This window comes from Cololabis saira, chromosome 21, assembly GCF_033807715.1.
Source record: "Cololabis saira isolate AMF1-May2022 chromosome 21, fColSai1.1, whole genome shotgun sequence".
In the NCBI taxonomy this organism is placed as follows: domain Eukaryota; kingdom Metazoa; phylum Chordata; class Actinopteri; order Beloniformes; family Belonidae; genus Cololabis; species Cololabis saira.
The window spans coordinates 17,908,351-17,921,461 of record NC_084607.1 but is presented as its reverse complement, the minus strand read 5'-3'; the positions used below and the strand labels follow the sequence as shown (position 1 = coordinate 17,921,461).

Sequence of the window (13,111 nt, the reverse complement as noted above, 5' to 3'; positions counted from 1 at the left end):
GCTGAAAGCAGCTTCCAGCATCCCCAAAGGGGCACTGATACTGTGCTGTATCATCTGCTCTGTTTTCATGATTAATACATCCACTGGTCGCCCGGCACAAGTTAGTAGGCAAGAGGCAAAAACTAACACTTACAGTAGACATTGCTCTGAGAGTCGTACACTCAAAACTGTTTCGGTTTCTGCATTGACTAAATGTGGAGTGCTTCTTTGCAAAGCTGTGATGTGCAAATCTTTCTCCAGCACATTGAGCAGCAATGAAGCAGCTGCAGGGAATATTAGAAACGATATCACCTCTCCTTGGGGCCATGGTTTACTGTAATATCTTATTTTGGTGGATTCCTCTACCAGAATCAGAAACATTTTCACTTAAATGAATTAAAATACACCACACTATGTAAACATATGGTGCCACTGTAGAGGAGATGTTAAAGTCCTATTTTGTTTTTGTTTTTTACAAGAAAAAGGGCCTGTGCAGGACCCTCTGGACAGACATTTAAAGGCTATATTGACAAACTGATATACTGCAAAGATAGAGAAAAGCTGCAGTGCAGTACAGTAGTTATTCTGTGACAAGTTTCATTTTAATGTTTGTGTGACCACATCTCTAACATTACTGTGGACAGGGACAATGGGTAGAAAATAACCAACCATGAAAGGCATCACGATGTGTCGACAGAAGCTGAACAATATTTAATCTCAACATTTAGTCTCCTTGTGCCTCAGCTTGCAGTTTCATAAAGCCAGCATGGTATTTTTCTGATCTGCTTAGCCTCTTACAAGCTGTTTAATGTCAATAAATATAATAACTACAATTGAAAAAGAAGAAAAAAAAAATCCAGACTGTGAAATGAAACATTGCTATAGCATGGCGATGGCTACCCCAGAGTCATAACGCCCCTTTATTTGAGTTATCCTGGCAGCCAGCATTAGCAGCAGGCCTGTTGCCACCTCAAGGAGGTAAGAGAGCCAAGCTATGGCTAAGGACCAGCCAAAAGACGCGTGGACATATTCAAGGTTCTCCGGGGACACGATTCGCTCGAACTCTTCCATGGCCTGATTGGAGTATTTGATGTAGATGCTGACTCCAGACAGGGTGAAAACACCTGTGAACATACAAACATGTGAAGAGCACGTCTGAAACATCTGAGTTTTCAAATTAGAAATGCAAATTCACATTATGGAATTGAAACGAATGCTCTCAACAGCGGACTCTTGAGCTGCATGACCACACGCTGTAATAAGCGTGATTTGTCCACACAGGTGTTCTCTGATGCCACTTTAGATGCACTCTCGGGAGATGCTGGGAGAAAGGCACGCTGCACCAGCCCATCACACAGAGAGGATGACAACCATTCATGATCACATTCAAGCCTGCCAACAGTCAACCTGGTGTTTTGAAAGCAAGATGAATACATTTTTACAATCCATTTTCCAGAGAATATTTTAAACACTTTCTTTCCCTGACACATAATATGGAAAAAAATAAAAAGAAAGAATAGGTTTTGCTGTGTAAGCCACACAGCAAAACCTATTCTTTCTTTTTATTTTTATCAGTGTGTCTTCCTCCTGCTTGGAGTGAATGTTTTTTTTGCATCATGTTGGATAGCACAAATCCCTTTCCAAAATTAGTTTTAAGGAGTCGGTTGTTCTGTGTATGAATAGATGTTATCAGCATAATAAACAGAGTAAAACAGAGTAAAATTAATGTTGACTTTGTAGATGGATGAGGTCCATCCTGAATACTTACATTATTACAGATTTTTAATTTTGTCATTTTCACAAACACAGAGGTACATACGGGAATTGGACGGGAAATTGTTGAGCTTAAAATGAAAGGTGTAGCAAACGAGAGCTATTTGCCATGCTTAAGAGTTTATTTTTCTTCTTTGAGGATAAACATTCTTCCAAGCAATCAAATTTGGCCTAATGGATTCAATAATCTTTTCATATCACACAGCAATTATTTAGTGGCCTTGAGTAGAAGCGATCATTAATCCAGAGTAACTGTAACAATAACTTATGAGCACTGTGGGTTGGGAAATCAGTATCTTAACAGTAATGCTAGTGAAATCTCATAACAATATATTTCATTTCTTATCAAACTCAAATAACTAATCTCCTAGATTCTCTATGGACGACAACTCACACACATAAAATTGATGTCAGCATATTACATTTCAATGGCTGATTCATTACATCCGTTATGGTGTAAAAAGATAAAGTTTTTCACAAAAATCCAAAAGCATTTTCTTATCCATCTTGCATAAATGTTGAATGTAAAATTGATATGAGTTCTATATTACTCATTTTGCACCAGAGTTGTTTTTCTCCCACTTAAATTGTCGGGCCTTAAATTGGCTCTAAGAACGGGAACACAAGAACAGAGAAAAAGAGGAGACCATGGCGCAAAGGACCACAAGTCAGGGCTTGGATCTGGATTGTCGCAGCAAGGACTTGCCACGAGGCGCCTACTTCACCAGCTGAACTGTCAAATCCTGTGAAGCTTCTGAAACATTTTTCTGTATCACATTTTATTTATTTCTTTTTCTGTCTTTTCTAAATCTAGGGAGGACATATTTGGCATACCATGGCACTTTTAACTGGAGGCAAAATGAAGGTCTGGGACCAATTGATTTATTTTTCTTTTCTTTGCTTGTAAATTATTTTTGTGATTCTCTTCTTTTATTCTCTTATGTACCTCTGTATGTCTTTTAATCTGTTTAATCTCTGCTCTTATCCTTGTATGCGTTACTGAACACTTTGAACTGCAGATGCGTTTGAATTACTCAATATAATAAATAAACAGATACAACAGTTACATCAGAAATGGGCTGAAAGGAGTTGAATCATTAAATATCAACAAAGCACAGCAAAAGTCATTAAATGAGCTATTCAAACTGACCTTTAGTGGAAAACACTTCACGTCTTATAATCTTCAACTGCAATTAACCTTCAATAATTGTTGACTGTTTTCTGCTTTTTTTCCCCCTCGCAATGTCAAACACAATTTGTATGTAGGCTCACCATAGAAAAGTTGTTTAGAATACAAATTGAGGAATTAAGGTGGGTTAACGACCTTCTACATCATGTAGCATTTCTACAAATATCCATTAGCACTCATAATCAGTCAGCTGCCCACCGCAGACAGTTAATTCAAGATTTGACTTTTACCTCTAGTTTACATTGCACAGCATGAAAAGCGTGCTGAAACTTTACTTTACATCTGTCGACCTGACCTAAAAATAAATAAATACCATTTCAATGAACGCAATGATTTGAACTTGAACTGCTCAGTCAAAGGATGGGACCTAACTAGCACTGTTCATTTAGGGAAGGCCAGATCTGCCAGGTCTCAGATTCATTAATATCTGTCAAAAAATCTAAAGAGATTGTTAGTAAAGCAGTGCATGATGGGAAGGCTAAGTGAGGGATATCAAAGTGACACACAAACTGAAAATTTCTAATACCAAACAATCAAGCTGAGAAAGTAAAAGTACGAATGCATCAAATAAATTGGATAAAAGCTGAACATACACTGAAGATCCATTATCCTTTTTCTGTTTACCGGGCTTTGAAAGAGACGGAGCTCAGAAAATCTTTTGATAGTGGGATGTGGACAGAGCATTTGACGCGCATGAAATTAGCCGTTGACACGGGAGGCCAGGCTAATCAGCAGAGAGGATGCAGTAAACAATAATATCCCCTTCCATTCCATTTCTGGGACATATTCATACATTTAACATCAGCCTTATTCAAAAGGAGGTTTGAACTCATTACTTTTGAATTTATAAACTATTAAACCAAATTTAATTTTTTTCCCTTGATGTTGCATCTATTGTAACTGTTCCATAGCTGAACCGTTGGCAAAGGGAAAAAGAAGCAACCTTTTTCTCTGAAACACGGCCTGGCATTACCATTCAAGGACCAGAAGATTAAGCATCCCAAAGACTGCTCTCTCTTTCTTTTGTCAACCTGAGCTCCTATTCTGTTGGGTATTCATGTCATATCAACCATCTGCAGATTGTGTCAATTACTTATGTTACATGATTATCTTTTGGATGTCTACCCATGACCTGACTCTTTATATTAACTCCTAAAAACTGGACATTTCTTATTTTTAGCAGCAGAGTATGTTTCAAGAAAGACCACATTAGATTTTCCATATAGTGATCCTTTAATCAGTATGATAGTTTTGAGCCAATTCACTCCACTTCATTGTGATCAGCAATCAGCCAACATGCTGTCAGCCATATGGGTAATTATCCCATTATCCATGCTGGGAATCATTTTGAACCATATACGAGCCCGATCTACCGTATGCAAATCAATCAGAAAACAACAAAAGAAACATTGTTCTCGTTGTTGGTAAATCACTGCTACAACCATGCAGATGTGTGTATGTAACAACTCCCTGCCAAGCGTTGCAGAAAGTGTTGCACATGTGACTGGACATATGAGCTTCTGTGTGAGACAAAAATGCCACTCATGGTGCTTTAATTGCATTTAAATGCCTCCATTCAGCCATGGTGCTCTACATGTAACCATAAAGTCTAGGAAACAGATTGAAAATAATTAAAGAAAATGCTGGGTTCCTCTGTTGTTGTTTCCTTGCGATCGAAATTGCTATTTTCACAATAAAATGCCCATAATATGAGCCAAATGTTTATGACAAAGACAGATAATAAATATGCAGTTGCATATTCTTCCTATAATGGTCTTCTGTATTCATATCAGTGATATTTCCATGAGGCCTATATTTGAGATTCCGAAATGAATATGACATACATAATTTAAAATGAATATATCTCAGCAACCATAAAGTATATTTGAATATATTTGGTATGAAAGTTATAGTAAAATATGGCAAGGCGAGTTTATTTCTATAGCACAATTCAATAACAAGGTCATTTTAAGTGCTTTACAAAGACATTAAAACATAAATAAAAAGCGTGATTTAAAATTGAAACAAAAAAGAACAATAGATAAAAATCTGATAAAATCAGTATTTAAAATATGTTCAAGTTTCTAGACAAGTTTAAAAGTACCAATGCAGGTTTAGAGCATTACTCAACTGCAGCTGAGAACAGGTGAGTCTTCAACTTGGGGTTAAATAAACTGAGTGTTTCAGCTGATTTGAGGCTTTCTGGGAGTTTGTTCCAGACATGTGGAACATAGAAGCTGAACGCAGCTTCTCCATGTCTGGTTCTGACTCTGGGAACTGATAAAAAACCAGATGCAGATGACTTGACGGGTCTGGAAGGTTCATACTGGGTCAGGAGCTCACTGATGTATTTTGTTCCTAGACCATTCAGAGCTATATAGACCAGCATCAGAACTTTAAAATCTATCATTTGAGGGACTGTGGGATTAATCCAAGTTTATCATTGTAAAAACTGCCAGAATCAGAATTAGAAAACTGCCTGTTATTCTCATGACATGCATTGGTAGTTCAGTGGTAGAATTCTCGCCTGCCACGCAGGAGGTTAAAACTGCTGACTTCCTGGTTGGTCAAATGGACCATTGTTTTTAGGCACATCTGTTCCAAGACCCCCATCACATGCTCTAAACAGATAAACTTCCTTGGAGAGACTCAGGGGGGTTGTCTGACAGCCGTCTCATTGTCTTTAAGGGTTTAAGACCATCTCATGACAACAAAACCCCCTTGACCAATTCTAAAAGGATGTCTGTTGCTCTGCACACCACAGATAAGTTACTTACTAACTGAAAAGTCATAAGGTGTGACTTTTCAACTACCATGTCTGTGTGACCATCTGTTTCCTGTTTTTGTCAATTGACCATCTATACATTCACTGTTCCAAATATGGTCATTCCTGTCATCCTTTGCTTAATAAAAGCGCCAGCTCTGCAGACAGCCAGTTGGGAGAAGTTTGACGAGTTCGAAGAGAGGGCCGTGTTGCCCTACAGCTCCTCAGACTTCTGTCCAACCTTCTGCAGAAGGCATTGAAAATCATTCCATAAGTCTCCGGTGTCTTTTTCTAAGTTAATTAATGTATGTTGATGACTTTTTAACCTAACATTTGGTGCAGAGAAACCCGGGATCTCAAGTTCTGGCGATGGAACGGCGTACGGTCAAAGGGGGCCATCAAAAATCTGTCGACAGCCGGTTCCCGACTTCAGGGACGGGGCCAGGTTGATCTTGCGCTGTTCCAGAGTCCAGACGACGAGATTTCCCAGCCAGGGGAAAGCACTTGGAGACTGGTGAGAAAACTCCTCTTACTTAATACCTGGGGTATTGAAGTATTTTTGTGTAAAATACGAGTGAAATTCTGTGTGCTAACAAGAAGGTTAGTGAAAGAGGTGATTGGCAGCAGGTCGGGGACACGATTTTTATAAGAAGGCATAGGGGCCTCTAAAAATACTATGCCTGGGGCAGTGCGTAAGGCCAACACGGGGGTTTCGGACCCGACAGAATAACAAGAAGAGGTTTCTTTGGAATGATTTTTTAATGGGTTTTGTTTAATGTTCGTCTTGTCTATTGTTTGTCTAATGTTTGTCTGATGTTTATGACAGGAAAACTGTCTGTTCAATGTTTGGGGTTTTCAAAATTGAGAGGAAAAATTTTAATTGTTCACTAAAATATCAGGCTAAAACCAAACTGTTAAAAAAGGAAACTTGTGTCCTGAGAGAAACTTAAGAAAGAAAATAACTGACGAAAAATAGCAGAGGCGTGGTTAAGCTGAAATTTATGCTTAAAGAATCTCAAAAGATGCTTAATTGATGGGGAGACGTCCTCAAACTTAAGAAAATGGAGACAAATCTTGCAAAATAATAATATAGGGAACTTAAAAAGAAGAAAATCAACTAATTTAAGACTAAAAGAAAAAACAAGAAGTAAAAATGGGTTAGAGAGGTGGTATCGATGAGAGACTGGGAGGGGAGAAGTGGGGGCTGCAGCAGGATGTGACTCTCTGTGTGTGTGTGTGTGTGTAAAAGTGCTGCTGCAGTGTGGCTGCACGTTTACGAAGAGCTGCATGAGATGACAGGCTTGGTGAAGCTTAAGAGGGAGGTGTCTTCTCATTTGGAGACTACATGTCCATGAGTTGAGGGTTGAATTTCCTCTCTGTTGAAGTTTTTGTTAAAATGATACAAATAGCAGCCGAAAGCTCTGTGTCTGTGTGTGACTCTCTGTGTGTGTCTGTGTGTGTGTGAAAGCATGCTCCGCTTTACGAGCGGCTGTAAGGCTCTGTGTCTGAGGGAGAACCTTTTGTGTTTGTTGGGAAGAAGGGGGGTGTTCAGCTCTCCTCTTGGAAAAAACATAAAAAAAATGGAGAAATATAGTTTGTTCTATCATTCTAAGCCCTGAATGAGGGCATAGAATCATAGAAGTTTTAAATTGGGTTAATTCATCATTTAATTTGCAGATTACTTTTGTAATACTGTATTTAACTCGGATTGTATGCAGGAGAAACAAACCCGTTGTACAATCTTTTTAGAAAAGAAAAACTCTGAGTGCATACTAAGCTATTCACACTGAAAATGTGTACATTTGTGATCAGTGTTGCTACCATTTAGGTTGTGAGTTAATTTAAAATGCACCAATTGAGCTTGGTTAGTGTAGTTTGAGGAGAAGTAATTTACACATTTGCACTGATACACAAACCCACATATAGATGATCTGAAGTGTGTGTTTAATGTTAGTGGGTTTTTGTCTATGTGTAGTTTACGCATGGGAATTTATCCCACAATTTTCTTAAGACTTCTATGAGTTTTTCATAGAGAGCATGCATTTGCGTTGCAGCATGCAAACAGAAGATTAGGAATCTCCTGAAGACTATATGATTTATCTGGAGACAATTTTTCTGATAATTTTCTGACAATTTTCTGACAATTTTCTGGCATTTCTTTTGATTTGGGGAAAATATAGCTCAACAACAGTTGAGAAGACATTATTAGATAGAATGCTCCTTTCAGTCCGACGTTTTGTGACAATGAATTATTGTTTATATATACAATATATATATATATATAAGTTCACTGAAGACTACTGTTTACGTTGCAGGAGAGTTGCTGCACTGACAGTTTTTGTGTGGTGTTACTTTAATAAGATCATAACCTACCTGGGTGGAAATAAGAACGTTTTTCAATGAGAAATTCTGTAGTCTAATCTACGGTGGGAGACAGAATTTTAAAGGTTTTGCCCCATCTAATCTGGTGATGGGAGGGGGGATCTCTAAGGGACATAGATATCCAACCCTAGAGAATCATTAAGTCAGACCTGCAGACTTGCCAGGGTGCGAAGGTCAAGAAGTGGGAGGGCCACTTATCTGGGGAGCCTGACTCTGGCAGCCTGACTCTTCCAGGGAGAAGTCAACAAGGAGGGGGTCTAATGACACAAAACCCCCACCCCTGTTGGCATGCAAAATAATGCTGTGAAGCAAACTGGTGCTTCCAAGGAAGTTGTTCCCCCTGGTGGCTAAGTTGAGCCATAGGGAGTTTCTATGGCTCAACAGGAGGGAGTGGGAGTATGTAAGGGTACATATGATACATCATGAGGATTAAATACTAAATACCCTTTAAACATTTTTTTAGTAGGAGCTTTCCGACATGTTGCAGATACAACATGAAAGGACCTATCCATTTTGAAGTTGTTCATATGGATTTCATTCTTGGAGTGAACTAATGGCTGTTAAGTTAAGGCTCAAGAAAGCCATGGCCTGAATGCCGGCCATTAGTCGAACTGTACATGAGAATCGTCTTCTTGTACGCTGCTGTTTTCTTCCTCTTCCCTCTCCTAAAGCAGGAACTGCTGAAACTGGGTGACCGGATCCTGAGTCGAGTGGTGAAACGTCATCACTCCGTCAGGACGGGCCCTTTTTGCTGTCCAGATCAGGACACCGGCAGCAGTAAAGGCTGCTGAATGATCTACTGCATTCACCAGTTGCAGTGAAAGCTAGCAGAGAAATTCCAGGCTTGAGTAGGCGGGAAGTCGGACGGTATTCAAACCTTTGTCCGCTGAAGAACTCAACTGATGCCTATCTCACCAGCACGGCCTGAAGAAGAAGACTAGCCAAACTGACTTGCGACAACAAACTAGGAGAGGAGTCCGAGGAATGGAAGAGACTTTTTCATTACTGAGTCATGCTGACATAATGACTGAGATTCCGATTCCGACTATTACTGTCTTTGTACTCTTCTGTGTTTTCATTATCTGTATGTTTACGATGACACTGGAGTGTTTTATTTTGTTTACTGTTGAAGTTTCAAAATGATAAAAAAGGAGGGAAATGTGGGATTAATCCAAGTTTATCATTGTAAAAACTGCCAGAATCAGAATTAGAAAACTGCCTGTTATTCTCATGACATGCATTGGTAGTTCAGTGGTAGAATTCTCGCCTGCCACGCAGGAGGTTAAAACTGCTGACTTCCTGGTTGGTCAAATGGACCATTGTTTTTAGGCACATCTGTTCCAAGACCCCCATCACATGCTCTAAACAGATAAACTTCCTTGGAGAGACTCAGGGGGGTTGTCTGACAGCCGTCTCATTGTCTTTAAGGGTTTAAGACCATCTCATGACAACAAAACCCCCTTGACCAATTCTAAAAGGATGTCTGTTGCTCTGCACACCACAGATAAGTTACTTACTAACTGAAAAGTCATAAGGTGTGACTTTTCAACTACCATGTCTGTGTGACCATCTGTTTCCTGTTTTTGTCAATTGACCATCTATACATTCACTGTTCCAAATATGGTCATTCCTGTCATCCTTTGCTTAATAAAAGCGCCAGCTCTGCAGACAGCCAGTTGGGAGAAGTTTGACGAGTTCGAAGAGAGGGCCGTGTTGCCCTACAGCTCCTCAGACTTCTGTCCAACCTTCTGCAGAAGGCATTGAAAATCATTCCATAAGTCTCCGGTGTCTTTTTCTAAGTTAATTAATGTATGTTGATGACTTTTTAACCTAACAGGACAAGCAGCAAGTGTAAAGACCTGAGAGCTGGATTGATGTGGTCCACTTCTTTTGGTCTTAATATATGCGATTACAACAGAAATATAACATTAAGAAAAGATCTTACAAGTCCAGAGTAAATGAAAATGGAACCAAGTAAAACTGGTGAAAAAATAAAGAGTATGGCTAACTTAATACTATCCATTCCCTATCCCCATACTATCCATATGTTTGGGACTTCCCTAAAATATTATTTTAGTCTCAGAGAGACCTGGAAAAACTAGCCCATGCATTCATCTTTAGTATGCTTGATTATGGCAATCTTTACAGGTCTATCTAAAAAGTCAGTCAGACAACTGCAGCTCATTCAGAACTCTGCTGCTCAAGTCCTCACTAAGACCAGATAAGTGGACCACATCAGTCCAGCTCTGAGGTCTTTACACTGCTGCCTGTCTGTCAGAGGATAGACTTTAAAGTTCTGATGATTGTGTATAAAAGCTATGAATGGTCTAGGACCAAAATACATCAGTGAGCTCCCGACCCAGTATTCGCAGTGGTTTCACTGAGTTGATGCTGAAATAATGCCCTTTCTAGGTGGAAATGCTGTTTATGGAATTAAATTGGAACCTTTACGCTATCTCTTTGTTCTGCTGCATGCCTATTTTGTCATGCTATGTATGATTAAAAATGGCCATATTGTGCATCAGACGTGGGTAAACTCAACCCGCATCTCATGCACATCTGCATGGGACTGCAGATGAAAATTAGCATGATGGCTATATCTGGCATATTTACATTTATGTATTTACTTATTTAAATGTTTATTAATACGCACTGTCCCTATTCTAAATAAATACAATAAAAAATAAAAACATCAATGCAGTTTTATTTAAAAAAAACAATAACAGCCTCAGCACAACAGTAACAGCTGTGCTTAAACTTACTGCAGAGAAGAAAGTAGGATGCTGATGCAGCCAGCAACTTGGGACTGCAGGCCAAGGAGCTGACAAGCCCAAAGATCCAGCCTAACACCAGCAGCACCAGGCTGGGCGGCAGCAAGATGACCACCACTTTGTGCAAGCCTGCAAACACACATATGCACACCTGAGATACAAGCTGTGAGTTTACTCTAAATTACAAGTGAGATGTGTTTCACAGTGCTGCTGAGTGCAATCATGTGAAGAAGTGGCTGAGATTTCCAAATTGATTTCTATCATCTGGGGAACCATTGGCTTTCATTCCGATTGTCATTAGAAGATAATCAGCCTGCAGACTTGCCAGGCTCTGTCACAGCAAATTATTTATCCCTCCATCTTGGATTAAAAGTTGCAAGGAAGAACTGTCCTGAAAAACCCTACAGCCACTCTGTTACATAGTGTCCTCGGAGGCTCATTGTTATTCTGAATGTGCGACCCCATATCAGATACAACCTTTGTCAGGTGGAAAAAGAAAAATAATCCTAAAACCGCTCACCGAGAAGATGTCTCTCTGTCTCTGACAGGCTGGACATGTTTCCTATGAAAGAGCCGATGACTGATCTGGTTTTTCCTCCTGAAAATGTCCAAGGAAAAGGTTACAGATTGCAGGACCCGTGACGAACTGAAGGACGCTGCAAACGGTGCTCTTCTACATCAAACATTTTCAATTTTAGACATAAATAACAATCTGTATGCACATTTGACAAGGTTTGCACAGTATGTTTTTCCACCAAGAATTTCATCTTGCTGCATATTCCACTGTTGATGGGCTGAACGGCTTCATGTTGTCTCATCACTTGGCAGTTATTAACAGAGCTGTGTGTGCCACCAGCAACAATGAAAACATCTAAAACCTCACGCTGTGCAAAGTGCAAGCAGGAACCATTGTAGCTGAAGAATTATTTTGCAGCCTCCTGCATGTCTGCCTACAGAGGTTGATAGAGCCTTAAAAGATAGAAGTTGCACAGTTTGATAAATAAACCTGTTACTACGTGCACATATGAAAGATGCATGAGGGTCTTTATACTGTTAATGAGAGGTTTTTATTATTTGATTGGCAATTAAAACTGAATGTAAATCAGCATTTGTTTGACATCTAAATGCACAAGATAAAATCCGTGCCATCTGTCTGTGCCTTAGTATCACAATCTGAAATTCACTGCAAGCAGTTTATACACCTGAGGAAAAAGGACGATCCATTCAGGCTGTGCTGTGGACTGCTGATAAATAACAGAATCAAGCCTCGACACCAAAGGAAAAGAAAGAGCCATGCAAAAAATGTATCATATGTGGGTGTATCTCATTTAACACGCAGATGAACGACTGTCGTTCCTTCTTTTTTTTAAAGTAATTGTTTTGGATTACAAAGAAGTAAATTCAACAATCATAAATATCTGCAAACGAGCCTTACATGATCGCGCCCCCAACATTTATGTTGTGCACAACAAAAGTTATGTGGAAAAAATCAATACTGCGATTTTATATCAAACTGCTATACAAATGCCATAATATCCTGTACAGAGCGAAGCTGAAACTGACAAACCTTCATTGATTCTCCACAATCCAGAACGAGAACTCAGGTCATCTGGACCTGTGTGGTTGGGTTTATTTACATCGATTATGTACCAGTAATCAGTCCCGATGGCCACAGCGAGGAGGATGAAGCTGAGCAAGCCGGTGAGCCCGGCGGCCAGCACCACGGCTCCGTACTTCATCCTACACTCCACCAACACACAACCAACACGCACCGACCTCCTAAATGGCTCTGGTCGAGCTGATCTGAGGAGACGCTCCACGGTTTGCAACGCGCAAAAGCTGTCCAGCTGGACCTTCCCCTGTCAAATGTTCCTTCTCCATCCTAAAATGCATACCTTGAAGGGAGAAAAAAACCAACAAAAAACATTTAAATATAAACTAAAGGAAAAAGAAAGAAAAAAAGAAAGAAACAAACAAAAACCAGTTGGTTATTTCCATTTCATGAGCAGTGATCAAAAATGATGTGAAACGTCCCTGTGCCATTTGTTGTGCCAAGTAGTGTCTGCGCATCTGTTGGGTTCCTGCTGCGCCCCCAGAGTAACTCACATTGTCAATGTAGGGGGATGAAATGATTCAGTTCCGGACACGTTTTCCAAAATAAAACCTTAATCTAGAAACACAATGTGATGGCGCTTGTTCTTGTTATATGCATTTAATTTTTGAAGCAAAAACAGGAGCGATCTTCTGACTTGG

The 13,111-nt window shown here is 39.6% G+C and overlaps 1 protein-coding gene across 1 annotated transcript; it reads right to left on the bottom strand.

Moving 5' to 3' along the window:
• Positions 1–417: 417 nt before the first annotated feature.
• Positions 418–12,886, bottom strand: LOC133421954 (transmembrane protein 235). The gene is made up of 4 exons (XM_061711767.1): positions 12,426–12,886; positions 11,379–11,456; positions 10,850–10,987; positions 418–1,103 (listed from the first exon to the last, which is right to left on the bottom strand). The coding sequence occupies exons 1-4, from the start codon at positions 12,595–12,597 to the stop codon at positions 859–861; spliced, it is 633 nt and encodes a 210-aa protein (XP_061567751.1). The 5' UTR covers positions 12,598–12,886; the 3' UTR covers positions 418–858.
• Between the last annotated feature and the right edge of the window lie 225 nt (positions 12,887–13,111).